Raw genomic sequence first — 17,182 nt, forward strand, 5'->3', positions numbered from 1 at the left:
ATCAAAGCTACCCAAATGAAAATGCCTTTACCTCGTAGTTCAAGAGAAAAAGGTTCGTACGAAGCTTTTATTTTAAACGGATTTTTTAATTGGAAGAAAGCGTTAAAATTTTTTGGTTCTCACGAGCGATCTGCACTCCATAGGGCGTCTGTTAGTATGATCATCTCAGCAACACTGGAATTGACCGTTATCCAACAGCTTAATTATCACCAAAATAAAAAAATGATGGATAATCGTACAGCTTTATCAAAAATATTTACAACACTTCTTTATTTGGTAATTCCTCAACTTTGTTTAAGAATTTATTTACTGGATAACTAAATTTTCTTCTTAATGTGTTAGGGAACGCAAGGCCTTGCCATTCGTGGAAAGGTTGAAAATAATTCAAACTTTCGCATGCTACTCAAACTACGAGCAGACAATTCTCTGGAACTGAAGAAATGGTTGAATCGTCCTGAAAAGCAAAAGTGGCTCTCGCCTAAAATTGAAAACAAAATCCTACAAGACTTTGCTCATGCAAAGCTTCGTAAGTATGCGAAAGTATAAGGGAATCACAATTCTGTAGTTTGATGGCCGATGAAACAATGGATATATCCGCGAAAGAACAAGTTTCGATCTGCATTCGGCGTGTTAACGAAAAATTTAAAATTGAGGAGCTTTTTATGGGATTTTATCAAACCGGAAACCTTCAGAGCGTAACTTTGTTAAACTGTTTGATGGACGCTTTGTGTCAATTTAGCCTATTGATTCAAAATTGTCGGAGCCAATTTATTTTAAGCAAATTGTAATGTTAAACGTTGATTGAAAATCATTTTAGGCATGCAGCTTATTTTTTGCAAAGCAAGAAATACCATTAACACGCGCAAGGAGGTGTTAAAAGAAGCCCGGGGTGATACTCGCTTCAAAGTCTTATGGGATGCAGCCGTTGTAGCAGCAGAATGTAGTTTACTTGACAAACCAGAGATGCCACGGAAACGTAAAATTACACCAAAATTTACTGAAAGTGGAGTTCCATACTTTGATACGACTCCAGAGGACCACTACCGCCAGCTTTTCTATGCATCTCTGGATTGTGTAATAACGGAACTTGCAACCCGTTTCGAACCGACTGAGACCACTAAGCATTTAGCAAATGTAAAATATTTCTCATTGATCAGTGCTTGGAAGTTGGATTCGTTGAGGCTTTTTACATAGATAACTTTAAAGATTATAGAAGGCTACAACTCAATCGCGACATATTTTTGGATCACACAAAATTCAAGAATATTCAACTAATTTATTTTGAATCAGTTTTGAATGAGCTTGTAGACCATGATGGTATTCTTTTTCAATTAAATCCGCTGATTCCCGAGTTTGGGAAGCTGGTAAAAATTTTCCTATGTATGCCTGTCACCTCGTGTACGTGCGAGCGCTCTTTTTCTTGTCTTCGTAGGCTAAAGACTTTAAAGAGATTCAATCACTCACGAGACGTAGTCTCGTGAGTGATTGAATCATCTCGCTATTTTAAATTGCCATTGCGATATTGCCTACACTCTTGATCATTTGATCGATGAGTTTATAATGCGTGCCTGCATACGCATGAACACATTTTATTTGAGAAAATTGATTACATTTTATGCCCATTTAAACAACTTTTTATTTCTTATTATAGATTTCCAACTCCTACAAAATAGTTTATGCCCCATCGGGGGAAACTAAAACTCTACACCTATGTCAATGACGAATTAAAGTTGCAAAGTTTTGCAAAAAATAAATAGATTGGGATTTGATTTAAACTGTAATTTCAATTTTAAAAAATGTAAAAGTAAAATATCATTTAGGGATTTTTACAGACATTTAGGCTGGATAATCAACAAACAATTAACAACTGAATATTTGCATCTTCTCAAGTTTTTGAACAATTATTGTTCTTCACTTTGGTTTTTTAACCAGTATTAAAATGTATCATGAGAAAAGTTTCGATTAAATATTATCAAAATTATTTACATTTTACTCTCAGATTGGTTCATTTTAATCAGTTTAAATCTGAGATAAAGGTTTGCTATTATAGCACAATTGTTTTATTAGATATACTTAGTTTTAAGAAACATGTAAACATGTCTTCTAAGAGAACAAAATCAACTTAGTTGGATCTGAATTTATTGAACATTAGGGATCGGTTACTCGCAGTATTGATGATTATGATGATGATAAGCAATGTTGACAATATAAAGGAAGCAAGTAGTAATGATTGTGTATATAATAAACTAGCAAATTGGGGCATTAATTACAATATCGTACAAAATATGTATATGGATTGTTTCAAATTTTGTAAATGGATGACTTACCTAACTTTTAACTAAATTTAACAAAATATGCGAATTGAAATTCAGTTGTTATTATTGTTTTGGCTTAAACTATTGGCTGCCTATTTTGCTTTTCCAATCAAAATCTGAATTAGGTGTCACTCAATTAAAGCTATGTATCAATAAAGATGGTATACCTTTATTTAATAGAACTTTTCTGTGGCCATCCTAGGTTGCATTTCAGAACATGGTAGCTCTGTTTTTCTTATTGCTTTATATTGTATTCACCATAAACCGAATTCAATTGAAGATTTGTATACAAGATTAGGTTAGGGGCAGTTACATGTAATGCTTCCTGCGCAAGTTTTTGTGCATCAAATGTTATAATTGATATGATTGTTGTAAGCGCTGCGTGCAGTATGGTGAGTGGTATGACAAAATTGTGCTTCCAAAACTGCTAGCTCCTATTAAAACAGATGCTAGTTTTTTTAAATAGAAGTGATGAAATGCCAATTAATCTATATATCATAACAGTATTTTTAAGGCCATTCACAGAAAGCTCTCTTACGTAAAATGCAAATAAATTCTTTAATTTGTCTTAACAAAAATAATTATAAAAACATAATTAAAACAGAGAAAAAAAAACTACAAAGCTAGAAAAATATGCATAAGTTATAAAAGCAGCCCTGAGAAAATAAGAAACCAAAAAAACGTTGTATTGGCTCAATCTCTTTGCTATTTTGAAAAGAATGTAAGAAATATTCGTCAAAAACTTGTTTTTACAAATAAGTCGTCAAAAACTTGGTTTTTTCCGAAAAAAGAAGCTTTAAAATACCAATAATTTTTACCAGGAAAAAAATATTAGCTGAGAAAGTACGACAATTTCTTTTGGGTGGTACTTAGAAGTACAGTCTGTTAACAAAAGGTTAAAACTGAAAGCCTTTACTTTGATATTAACGACACTTTAAGAACAAATGCTTTCAGAATGAAAAGCATTTATGAACTGCTTTGAATCCTTCAAAGAATTAAAAGTTATTATCAGTTTTTTAATTTTTAATTTTAATGTGTAATTCTTCGTCAAATGTTTAAAAATTTAAGAATTAAATTTTTGCTCGTGGCTTAATTCGAATAACCTCTACTTTTTAAAAAATCCATCAAACTTTCTTTCTACCGAAATTTCCATTTCCATTAGAATTTCATAAAATAAAATTGCAATTAAGTTGTTTTTGATTGTGATAAAGTGACAGTCAACTCCTGAGTCTTTAACATTCTAATTAAAATCAAAGGTCATAATGTTTACCTTCAGAGTCTTTAACATTCTAATTAAAATCAAAGGTCATAATGTTTACCTTCAGAGTCTTTAACATTCTAATTAAAATCAAAGGTCATAATGTTTACCTTCAGAGTCTTTAACATTCTAATTAAAATCAAAGGTCATAATGTTTACCTTCAGAGAATTTGAAAAGGTTTTGACTTGCGCATTTACTTTTGATAGAACTCAAGTTTAAATCCTTTTTTCAGGTACATATATGGCTATTAAACCTGTATGAAGAATAATTGTGATAAAATTATCAATAAAGTATTAATATAGCATCAATATAATATCTACATAATATTAATAAAACGTAAACCATATCTATCTATTTTAATATAACATCAATTTAATATCAACTTAATATTAATAAAACATAAACCATAGAGATTCACACTGAGATACTTTGTACTAATCACATGTTTTATCCAATTCTTGCAAGAAGTTCTAATATCAAAAAGTTTTTGAAAGATACCCTAGCAAAGTTCTCCTTATTGGCTGCCAAGTTCACAGAAGCACTCGCTCGGAAACGTAAGTTCTCTTGAGTTAACAGTGCTTGAAATCTGGAGCAATTTGATCTGTTCTATGAACATTGATCAGTTTCTGACGTACTTTCATTGAATCAATTAGAACTTAAATTCAAGGTCAGGACTTCAGTTACTACAGTTTCATGGAGAATAATGGGTTGGTGTGTTCTCTTCATAGGAGCAGGCAATTAATCCCTAAAAAACAGAAGCAACAAAAAAGTTTGGCTCATCATACGAAAGAATAGAACGCCACTGGAACGTTGGATCCGAGTGTAGCTTTCGTTTGTTAACGCAACTAAATTTATGTTATCAATAACACTGGGAAACAAAAAAAAATTTTTTGTGTGTCTATAACAATTTTATTCAAATTACACTAATTTTGGGCTGAGAAAAAAAGAAAATGACAACGAAACTTTTTTATTAGCTCTAGTTTCTGAAATATAGAATAGCAATAAATTTTAATTTCAGTTAATTTGCAACACAGCAATATGACATATAATTTACATATTCAACAACATTTATAGTACATTTGATTTTTTTTTTTTATTACAAATATATTCTAACAGTTTTAAACAAAGAAATCATGATCATTAAGTTAATTGGTTTAAAGATGATTATGGGGTGTCGTCACGAGATCGTGATCTTTTTGCTTTCTTTTTGTAGATTAGTTCTAGAGCATCCCTACACACAAACAAACAGTAATCTGCAAGCATAGCCTCATTCCAACAACGCTAATATCTTTGTTCCATTACAGAAATAACTTGGTGAAACCTTCCCCTTGTTCATCACTAACAGCTCCACAATTGGGAGGGAAGAGGTCTAGGTGTGAGTGGAGGAAATGAATCTTGAGGAACATGTTAAGTTAATGGTATTTTTGCAGAAGTACTGTCATGGGCGCCGGCAGGATTTTTTTCAAGGGGGGCCAAAATAAAATTCAAAAGTGATTATTCAAAAATTACAAAAATGCATCAATTAATCAAATCATTTTATTAGACCAGTGACAACAGAAAATTAAAGAAAATGTAAAAATAAAAATACAAGAGTTAAATCATTGTTATTCAGTAAATAGAAATTTTAGTCGTCTGCGTTCACTGCCAAACTTATTTACAATTTGTTCCATAAACTTATAAGAGCGCATTTTTTCACGATGCACGCTCAGTATGCAAAGCCCAGACAAACGCTCATAATGCTAATAATGCTAAATTATACCAAATAATGCTAAATTATATAATAATATAATGATTAGTTAAAAAACATTGATTTATTAAATACAAATCAGACATATTCAAAAAAACAAAACAAAAATTAAAATGCAGCAGGTTAATTCAAGTTAATCAAATTAAATATATATAATTATAATAATCAACATTTATCTAGCAAAAAACACAAGGTAATAGAATTATTAAAATGAATATAACACAATAAATAGGAAAAAAATAAATAGAAATACAATACAAACAAGAAACATTTTGCCAACAAACAAAAAAACAACAGCATAAAAAAGTAAATGAAACTGACACATTAAAAAATAATTTAAAAAATTTGATCAGTGCATCCAATTCTTTCTTCGTTAGTTCGAAGTTTATTTGTTTGCGTAAGACTTTTGTTATTGTAATTCGATTTCTTTTTTATTATTATTTCCTTTATTTTGCTTTTTTTTCTTCCTCTCTTTTTTTTGTTTTCTATACCTCTCCTTTATCTATTGTTTTTTTCTATTTATTCCTTTTTTATTTTTCTATGATCTATTTCTATCATTTTTTTTTTAAAACTTTTATTCAAACATCTTTTTTTAAAAATATAAAATATGCCTTTATAAAAAAGCTTCCGCCATCGTGGAAGTCATTGCATTCGATAGTAATATTTCATTTAAACTGTTGTCATTTACATTACAGTGAGTAAACTATAAATGAGTTAAATTGATAAGATATCGAAATAAACAGTTAAAAGAAATTTTGTGAGTATAAAAATTTGTTATTTTGCTTTTCCAGGGGGTGGGGCAACTGCCCCACCTTGCCCTTGCCTGCCGGCGCCCATGAGTACTGTTATCAATTGAATATAGTTATAATCTCGTTTGTTGCCTAAAAATCCACAAATCACTCCCTAAAGAGCTTCCCAAGTTTCCTTTTCTGCCCCCTTCAAAACTTCGTCAAATGCAGGATCCTTCATAAGATGACGTATTTGTGCCCCAACAAAAATACCCTCTTTAATTTTTACATCACTTACTTTTGGAAATTTGTTTCTTAATAAAGATCTTTTTTTATTTTTCAACCATGCTCTTTTCAACCGTACAAGAGCTGCAGCATATATGTGGAGCCCATGACTTATCCTGGTCCCTTTACTTTGTTTTCAAGAAGCAAATTATTATAAAAAGTTACTAACAGTCCGTAAAAACGAGCCCTTATTTAAAAATCAACCAATAAAAAGTTGCTTTTCTACTTCAATTAAAATTTGGGATTACTTATGTTGTTTCAACTAAGAATGAATTATAAAAGTTATAAGTGCGTTATAAAAGTAATTACACTATTACAGTGTTATTACTTTTATAATGCAGTTAGTAGAGTGTTATTACTTTTGAAGTTTGTTTATTATTCTATATTTTGTAATTTTTTTGCTAACAAATTTAAGTTAATTCGCCCCTTTTATCTACCTGGCCTCCATGAACCAAAATGTAAGTATTAAAAGTAAAGCCATTTTTTCGGTGATATTAACGCGACGGACACCATCTCGCGCTTTTAATTCGATTCTCTTATAAACTCTATTTGGTAAAAACTCCCCAGGCTAGATTTCGGGGGCTGAGTTAGGTTGGATTTAAGCGAAAATAGCTACCAATGGTTTGGTAAACTGTTTGCTAGATTATTGACAACATTTTTTAACCCAAGTGGCGTCAAACAACCCTTTAGCATCTAGTTATAGTGTTGTCAAGTGAATACTTTTTCTTTATTGGGTTTCTACAAAGTTTCCTACTATTTAACCTTTCATGGATTTTTATTGATAAATTTCAAGCAAAAACAGCTTGAAACATCTAATTGTTTAATCATATCAGTCCTTTTTAACTTTTATTACTTTTTGCCGATTTCCCAAAAACTTTTAGATTCAACAACGGCAAAGTTCGGCATCCTTCAGGTAAAAAAACAGCTGTAACGCTTCGCACATGTGCAGTGCATTTGATTGTCCTCAAAATGGTTAACGTTCCGTAAATGCTGCAACAACCGAAACAAATGAAATTCACTTGGCAAAAAGTCAGTAGAGTATGGTGTATGATCATGACATCTCAGCCAAAGGTTGAAACCTTTTTACACACTAACGTCAAAAAAAGCGGCCTTGCATTATTTTCAAGGCCACTTACTTCTTGCATCACTCGTTCCAATTGTTTTCTTGGTAATCATCTACATAAATATCTTCTTCAATAAGACTATTGTTTGTGGATCCTTGTATATACTTTTTAAGTATATTATAGAGATTGACTGAAAAAAACCAAAAATATCCTTTGTTAAGCGTAACTCCATCGTTGCCATTTCTTTAAGTCGTTATACATTATGACTTGTTGTGCATCCCTGTCCGTTTCATGTACACAAATCTATAGAAAGGCTTTCTTTGTATCCGTCAAAATGCAGAGTTTATTCATCCAGTTTTGCATAAGAATTTCAAATAATAAGGTTATAGTCCTTGCTGAGTCAGTATCCTTAAGGTCTTCTTTCTTCTGTTATTTCTTATAACGCCCTTTTCAAATTTATTGATTCACCCAATTAAGAACTCGAAGCGAAACTTCTTATTTTTGGTTACATTCATTAAAGTTTTTATTTAGTCAATAAATTTATTTATTTTATAAGCTTTGTTACATAATGTGCGAGCTTCCATTTTCGTTGATGAGGTTGAAGTCTGTCTAATTTAAAAAACATATTTTATTATCGCTCGTCATAAACTTTTAATGTCAAACTATTTGTTTTCTTTTCACGTAAAAACAAATGCACGTCCATTATAATGGCCATTTCTGAAAAAAAGTTTTATAAAAGTTGTAAATAGATTCTTAAACCTAATGCCTAATTTGATTTCCACTCAAAATCTCTGAACGCTAATGTAAATTTTTTATGAGTGCTTGGTACATTTTATGAGTGTGACGTACTTATTGAACCTTTGTATATTTTTCAGAAAAATTGGCGTTAAACATGGCAAGATTGCTATTTTTAGCAACATTCCAAACTTAAAATAATTTGAAGCCTATATGGGTGTATTGGGAAACGAAACATGTTTTTGTTCGCTGACTTCAGTATCATATCTTTAAAAGATATAAAGATAACAACACATACAGGAACACACAGGAAACATTTTAAGTCATGAACAATACAATTTTATTGTATAGGCTTTCTTCAGTGTCTGAGAAAGTCAACTCTCCCCAAATATTTGGCTCTTTTTAGCTAATAACATTTCATAATCTTTTAGTACAGAATGGTGCTAAAGAAACAAAGGAACTTGAGAAATTTATAATCTTTTAAGACATGTACCAGAAAAAATCTGCGCGTGTTCTGATGTGGTGTTTACGGAAACCGTACATCATTAAATATAGCTAATTGCTAAAATGTGATTGTATTAATGTTGTTCAAAATTTCAACAACTCTGTTATTAAAACAATTAGCTTTAATTGAAATGTCATCAAATCAAGATAAGAAGCGAGAAAAAATTTTGCATTTTCTCGTTGAAAATCCTGGTGTATCAAACAAAACAATTTCTAAAGAGCTGCAGATTGCTTTGAGAACAGTGCAGAGCGTTGTGAAACGATTTAAGAACACTGGTACAATCATAAGAGAATCAGCAAGTGGAAGAAAAAAATGTTTTGTTAGAGGAGATCTTAGTAAAAAGGTAAAAGATGCCTTAGACAGAAAACCGGAGATTTCTGTTCGAACAATAGCGAATAAATTTAAGACAAGTGCTTCCACTATACAAAGAGTAAAGAGAAATTGTGGTTATAAATCTTATTAAAAGAAAAAAGTTCCTCGTCGTGAAGAAAAGCAAGAAAATGTCGCAATTCGATGTTCAAAGCTGCTCTATAAAAAATTATGTGCTAAAAAATCTTGTTTGATTATTGACGATGAAACTTATTGTGCTGCATATTTCCGATCTCTTCCAGGACACCAATATTATTCAGCAATTAATCACAAGAAACTGAATTCCAAATATAACTGCATTGGAATGCAAAAATTCGCTAAAAAATTCTTAGTTTGGCAAGCAATTTGTGAATGTGGTGAAAGAAGCTCTTGTTTTGTGACTACGAGAACAATTAACACCAAAATATACATAAAAGAATGCCTCAAGAAACGTCTTTTGCCGTTTTTAAGAACACACACGGGTAACCCGTTATTTTGGCCCAATTTAGCATCATGTCACTACTCTGGGACAACTTTAAACTGGCTTAGAGAATATAAAGTAGATTTTGTTGAAAAACACTGCAATTCACCAAATTGTTTAAACTACGTCCTATCGAAAGATATTGGGCTCTTGTCAAAAGGGAACTAAAGTTCAATGTAAAAGAAGCCAAAAACATTAAAGACTTCAAAAATAAATGGATGAGAGCTACCAAGAAAGTCCAGCCGATTACTGTGCAAAAGCTGATGTCGAGTGTAAAACGCAAAGTGCGTGCGTTCTCACGTACAAAACTTCACAAACTTTGTTAAGTGAAATTTAAAAATATTAATATATGTACTTTCAAAATATACATAGCATTCAATATCGAAATACAATAGTTAGATTAATATCCTTTATAATGTCCGCGCAGATTTTTTCTAGCACATGTCTTACATTCGAAGTCATTCTTTTTATTTTATCAGTGTATAAGTGAGAAATATTTATCTCAGTCATCTTTTAAGTAGTATCCATTTTGATCTTCGTATAGTCGTGCTCTTTTTAAGACATTTTCCATTTTCGACTACAATAACTTGAAGTCAGTGATATCATTTTTTCATTGCAGTGAATTATTTCTTGCTTAAAATAATAAGATAGTCAAAGTCGAAACAGACATCATGTGACGTCATTCAAGAGAATCATATTGAAAACCATATTTTATTTTAGCCCTAATACAATCTTAAAAGAATATATGGCTAAAATTTCTTTTGATAAATATGCCAAAATTTTTTTCCAAGTTACAATTTACTTATACATTAATCAATATTTAATTATCTTTCTTAACAAAAAAAAATACATTTTGAAATTGATTGCTGCTATTGTTGCGCAATTCAAATCTAAATTTATCAAATACTGGATTTCACTAAGCTTTTCATTTCGCACTTTACCTAAGTTATGTTCTATAAAACTTTTCTAAATTAAGTTGTATTTTTTTTTTTTTTTTTTTTTGACCAATACTATTTTTACACCAAGATTGAACCCAAATGAAATTAGTAAAGAACACACTGTAATTTAGTAAAAACTACTGTGTGTTGCAAATTTGTAAAATTAAAACACAATTTTTATCTACTACAACTTGGTCACTTTACAGAACACTCTGATTGTAAAACTGCAATATTTGTAACTTGACCTTTTTTTACATGTTAGAAACATTTTTTCCAGATATCTCATTTGTAGATGATTCAATAAGCAGTTTCTATTAATAAACTGATATTGATAATATTATGATTATAAAAAGGATTATAGAAAAGATTATCTGATAATCTTTTTAAAAATTACGATATTCATAAACAAAATGTTGAATTTTGGTTATCTAAACATCAAGAGAAAATTATTATGCAGCTTTAATTTATAGAACATACCTTTTGCGTGTTCAATTTGTTATATTTTCAGTACACATGGCTGAATAGGCAGCACCCTTATGATTTATAGTTTTAGCATGCTTTTTCAAATATGTCGTATACTTGTCATATGCATATATATATATATATATATATATATATATATATATATATATATATATATATATATATATATACATATATATATATAATATATATATCGAATGCTAAACATATATATGTAACTTATATGCCATACAGGTTTAATAAGGTAGAAAAGGCTGTTAAACATCACGTATGGCCTCATGAAGTTATAAAAAATATACAACTAACCATAAACGATAGTAGTTTCATAACCAATTTCACAAGAACTTCAAAAAACAACAGTTTAAACTAACAACTTCTTTTATACAATTTATTAACAAACTTTACATGATTTTCGACATGTAGTTAGCATGTAGTCTGGATTTTTCTTGCATTCGCCTAACTTGGCCCACGCTTCACACTTCGGGTCATTGTCGCTACAACCTGGGTCGAAAAAATAGATCACAAACACCGTTTACATTGATACCAAACGGATTTATAAACTTTTAAAGAATGTTAATACATAAATATATTTAAAAAAAGAAATACTTGATAAAGGATTTTCGATTAACATCTTACCTGGACAAGCCTTACAAGATTTTCGACAAGCAGTTAACATGTAATCTGGGTTTTTAGTGCATTCACCAGTTGAAGCCCAAGCTGCACAGTTGATGTCATTATCTCCACACCCAGCTTGATTTAAAAAAAAAGAAAAGCAAAATGAAAATGTAATGATTAATACCATTAACTGTAATGCGCAATATTAGTCGATTATTTTCCGCAATATTATTTATTGTAACGCACATTATTAATTACCTGTAATGTGCAAGGTTTTAATTCGTAATGATAATTGTAATTGTAAATAAATGGTTCACTTAAAACGTTTAAATTTTCTAAGTTTAAAAGTTTTTGTCAATTAAAAAAAAAAAAGTTATTGTCGTAAAGAAAAATACCAGGGCAAGCATTGCAAGATTTGCGACAATATTTCGACATATAGTCGGGATTGCTCTTGCATTCTCCTGATGAAGCCCAAGCTACGCAATTGGTATCATAATCGATGCACTGATCTGTAGAACATAAATTAAAAAACATTTGCTTTCAAACACTGTTCCGTATAAAAGAACTTAAATTTATTTAAAATTACGAGTAAATTTATTTTGAAAATGCATGAACTACCTGCACAAACTTTACAGGATTTGCGACAGGTTTTTAACATCCAGTCGGGATTTTTCTTGCATTCTCCAGTAATTGCCCATTCTGCGCAGTTCACATCCTGATCATTACATTCCTCTAAAATATTAACCTGTATAAATAAAGACTGAACTGAATTTTAATGGCTTCACTCTGTTACGTAGTAAATAAAAATTACCAGCACACGACTTGCAACACAATCGCATCATTCCTTGAGAATAGGTGGAGTCCGTGCAAAAGCCTTTTTTAGCCCACTCAGGACATTCTTTCTCCAAGTCATTACCAGCAGTGCATTGCGGCAAGGCTGATGTGGAGACCGGCTTAGCAGTTGTTGAGCCTAGCGAACAATCAAAAGCAATTCAAAAGCATCAACCCACAGTTATACTTGGCTCGATTGTACAAGCAACTCAGAAACTTTATCAAATGTAAAAGGTAAGTTTTATTACTTGCACATGACTTGCAGCAGAGCTGACTCATGCTTTGCCAAAAGTTTGCAGCTGTGCAATAACCTGATTTTGCCCATAGTGGACAGTCTTTATGGATATCATTTCCTGCACTGCATTTGGGTGCGGGTGTGGTTTTGGGAGTCGGCGTGCCTAAATGTTATCGAGTTAAAAGAGGAGATTTATGTAGTTGTAGTACTATAGAAAACGAAAACAAGAGATTTTAACATTACCTGGACAAGGATACATTTTGTTTAGTTGAACAATATCTCCTTTGCTGAAGCCATTTCTTTGACCAATGACTTTTTGTTTGCTTTTGTCTTTTGTAACAATTGTCACTCGACCTCCTCCAAACGCAGTTTCATCATAGTGCATCATGGACTCGTAATCATAAGGCTCTCCCAAGCTATCAATCGTGCTTGTGGAATGTATGTTAAAATTGTAGCTCATTCTGTTTTGAATGTTGTTCCAGTTTATTGTTACATAGTTGTCACGATCTGGTCTACTTTGCTCATGATAAAATCCTATAAAATATAAACTTTCTTTATTAAAATCTATGCTTGATTGCTTGAGTGAAATTCGTTCATAACGAAATTTAGACTTCAGAGTTTTTTATTTCATTTTCATAAAAATGGTGATTAGAAAGAAACTTCTTTTTGATTAAATATAAAAAATATATTTATAAACTTATTTCAAATCTTTATATTATTATATTTTGTTATTAAATAGAACTTTTTGTTTTTTAAAACGTTTTTATTAACAGCTATGGTAATATTTTCATTATCAACATTTATTGTAGTAACCAATAAAATTAATAATCATGTATAGAGTGGATGATGAGGTAGAGAATGAAAATTAGTTTGGAACTTACCTAAACTATGTCCAATCTCGTGCATCACAGTACCAATTATAAAGCAGCCGCTGGCTAAAGAAATTTGGTTAACTCTGTACCTCTGAAACCCAACATCCGAGGAACATCTAAATGTTATTTTAAGATATATATAGCAGATTTAACATAATTAAAGCGTTTAACATATTCCCATACCTAACATACCTAATATATTTAGGATTTTATTTTAACGTTTTGCATTCACTTTATGTCCATTATTATTTTATGTAATTAAAACAAAGTAATTTACAATTCGCCTAAATAACGATGGGACTAATCACTCAATGGTTATAAATCAAAAATAATCAATTTCCCAATCTTTGAATAACACTTTCTGTAAGTTGAAGGGTTGTTAATGTAATAACTGCATTGAGTTCAATTGGTGTGTTTTTGAAAACATGAGAAAGTTTTTAGGAACAAGGACATTTTTCACTTTAATCTCATAACAATGTACAACGCTTTGGTTTATTGAAATAAGCAGACAATAGTTCTTACCCTTGACCGTGATAAAAGCTTAAGTACTCAATTTGGTTAGTTCTTTGAACAAACTTTATGCATGTGTGCTTGTGGTACTGATCGAAAGCTTGGAGTACCATAGGTTGGTTTGATCTACCTGATGAATATTAAACCATGTTAAACAATAAACGATATTTTAAGAAGACAGCAATGTTTTCTAGACATCTTACTAAGATCTAACTTTTCTGATACAACTATCTTACTCAATCTGCTAAGATCGTATGGAACAATGTTGTTTGGCCAACGCCCTCCGATAATACTTCCGAAGCCGTTCATGATCGCCTTTCTTTGATCGGGATCCAATCTCATGTCTCCTTCAAAATACTCTTCGTCTGAAAAATAAAGCGTTTTCATGTTTAAAAATGCTAAAGATGTTTGAAGAAAAAGAACCAAACAGCAGAAGAAACATTTATAATTTTGTTTTAATTTACAAAAATTGAGAAGAATAAATTGTCGAAATATAAATTGACAGAGTAGAATAAATCTAAATCAAAAATTATATATCTTATATGTCAAATGAGAAGAATTACTTTCCATCTCTTTAACCCATTTTGATGAAGTATAACCTATGCAGCAGATAAAAATGATGCTGGGTAGTGTGAACATGGTGAAGCCTGTTTTGAAAACAAAGTTGCTCCAAAAAGAGAGAATTCACGCTTTTATAGGGTTTAATTGAATAATTAAATACAGTTGATTAAATATATTTATTTTCTTGAAAGCTAAACTCACAATAAACGTGCGCAATAATTAAAGCGTGATATTATTAGAAAACTATCAGTAAATACTATATTAATATCACAAGTAAATGTATAAAACTTTTTTGATTCTTTTTTAAAAGGGTTTTTTAATAAAGTTATACTCTCAAATTCACTCAGTTTTTAATCTCGTCATCAAAGTATGACATTTGTTAAGATGACAGGTCGCAAATGTGTTTTATCGTACTTAATAATGTTTTTTTATAAATCGTTGTTTGCATTTTAATGTTTGTACGAGTTTTGTCTGTCTGTACAGATGGTGATTTCACAAATCGAGCGGAAACGTAAGATCGATGTGTATTACATAGATACCGCTAAGCAAATGAATTGATTACGTGCAATACTTTTTAGAAAAACTTTTTCTTATTTAGCTCAATTTTTTACCCAATGATTTTAATAAAAAACCCTTTTCTAATGATTATTAAATCAGAATATTTTGTCTTTCTTTTGAACTCAACTCATTAAGAATAGTTTAAAATAAGTGGGTTTGAGGAGAAGAGGGAATATATTTCCTAAATTTGTAAAATAGGAATTCTACATGAAAAGTTAATATTTTAAAGTATGATAAACTCTTTTTTAATAATAAAAAAGATGTTGGGGCTACTATTTGTAGCATTTTTACAGAATATTATAGTTAAAGTTTCAATATATTTCTAATAAAAAGTTGTTGCATAGTTTTGACCACTATCATTCACCCCTGATGGTTCTCCTTCTACATTAAGACTTGGTACTTTTTCTTGCGGTTGGCCTTAATTTTAAAGAAATTTCTTTATCTAAATTGAACTTAAACAAAAGTTAATATTTAGCTTAGAAAAGGTTTTTAGGTTTTTATGGGCAATAAATAAATTGAATCCTTTAGATCGATAATGTTGAAAGAGAGAGATTAAGAGATGATTGTTTAAAATATCGTCTAAGATTTAGGTTAATACTGGTTTGATATTGGTCGATACTGGTTGTAGAAAGTTAGTTAAATTTAGAATGTTTGGGCTGAAAATATGAAATTTCTGGAATGAAACTGTATTATTTTAACTGATGATAATGTGGATAGTACCTCATTTCCTTATCCGGAGGTTAAAGCGATAAATTGTTCTTTCAGTAGCATTAAAGGCAATAAATTTCATTATAAAAAAAAATTATATTGATTCTTTTGATTCTTTTAGCTTAAAGAAATCTGAATCATCAATCAGAATCATCAATTACATTTTTTTTTGCATGAGTAGCAATGCATTTCAAAAACCGTACAACAATTTACTAACAGATGTTTTCTTAATTTTGAAGTTTGAAGTTTGATAAAACTTTGACTTTTTGAGTTTTTCAAATATTCATAATGTAGAAGCTTAACAATCAGTCCTAATAACAAATGCTTTCGAATTAGTGACAATAACTAATGGCAAATTGAAGTTGCAAAGCTTTACAAAAACTGAAGTATATTGGGATTTGATCTGAACTGCAATTTCAATTTTAAATACCGTATACACTCGCGTATAAGTCGAGAAATTTTGGACGAAATATTTACTCTAAGACAGCAATTCGACTTATATGCGGGTCAGAAAAAAAACAAATATATTCCTGGAAATTTTTTTTCGCTATTCTTAGTAACGTTAATTAAAAAATGTTTCATTTAATATTGATTTTGTATTGATTTTTTGATCGACTTATACGCGAGTATATACGGGTATATATTTATATACGTATATAAATCGATCAGGCCTCGACAATAAATGCGTGATCTCTTTACAGATACTGGTCTTGCATCTTAAATAATCTGTAACATCTGTAATAAAGCCTCTTTCCATATTTCCATATACAAAAGTAAAATGTCGTTTAGGCATTTTTACAGACGTTCAGACTGTGTAATTAACAAACCTGTGAAAAGTCTAATATTTGATTTATGCAGTTTGCATTGTGTAGTATTCCGGAATAATTCTTATTGGAAAAAATATAGCGGTTTTATTTCACACTTAACCTAAGTAATCATAGCTTAATGTATTCTTAAAGTTTTGTTAGTAAAGTCATTACGAAATTATATGAATTATATTATAAAGCAGAACAAATAATATCGCATAAACTTTAGTGATAGAACAATGGGTGTTTAACATGATAAAAAGATTTTCGTTAAAACAACTTCAACGAAAGAAATGTAAAGTTTGGCAGGGATAAGAGCCTCTTTTAAACAATTGCGCCTGAAAAACCTGGGTATAAACTTAATAAGAGCTTCAACATCAGAAAAAAATATTTAAAAACAAGAATTTATCAGAAATATTTAAATATTACGGAAAAACCTTTTTTAAAAGAAAAAAAATTTAGTAAAACATAATTATAAAGATTTTATAAAGAAATATTTCAAAAAAACTAATAAAACATTCATTAACAAAAGATATAAATTTAAAATATAAATTATAAAAGTTTATGAATGTTTGAAGAAAAGATTTTCATCCATATT

The 17,182-nt window shown here is 30.2% G+C and overlaps 1 protein-coding gene across 1 annotated transcript; it reads right to left on the reverse strand.

The window, feature by feature from the left end:
- Positions 1–11,248: 11,248 nt before the first annotated feature.
- Positions 11,249–14,724, reverse strand: LOC149884545 (zinc metalloproteinase nas-6-like). Its single transcript, XM_090095312.1, has 11 exons — positions 14,515–14,724; positions 14,188–14,316; positions 13,964–14,081; positions 13,451–13,557; positions 12,813–13,103; positions 12,583–12,732; positions 12,315–12,473; positions 12,122–12,235; positions 11,899–12,012; positions 11,525–11,638; positions 11,249–11,389 (listed from the first exon to the last, which is right to left on the reverse strand). Exons 1-11 carry the CDS (start codon positions 14,588–14,590, stop codon positions 11,280–11,282), a joined length of 1,482 nt encoding a protein of 493 aa, XP_089951438.1. The 5' UTR covers positions 14,591–14,724; the 3' UTR covers positions 11,249–11,279.
- Positions 14,725–17,182: the final 2,458 nt, after the last annotated feature.

This window comes from Hydra viridissima, unplaced genomic scaffold, assembly GCF_058129835.1.
Source record: "Hydra viridissima isolate aposymbiotic clone 2 unplaced genomic scaffold, HvirCarnegie_v1 scaffold_8, whole genome shotgun sequence".
In the NCBI taxonomy this organism is placed as follows: Eukaryota; Metazoa; Cnidaria; class Hydrozoa; order Anthoathecata; family Hydridae; genus Hydra; species Hydra viridissima.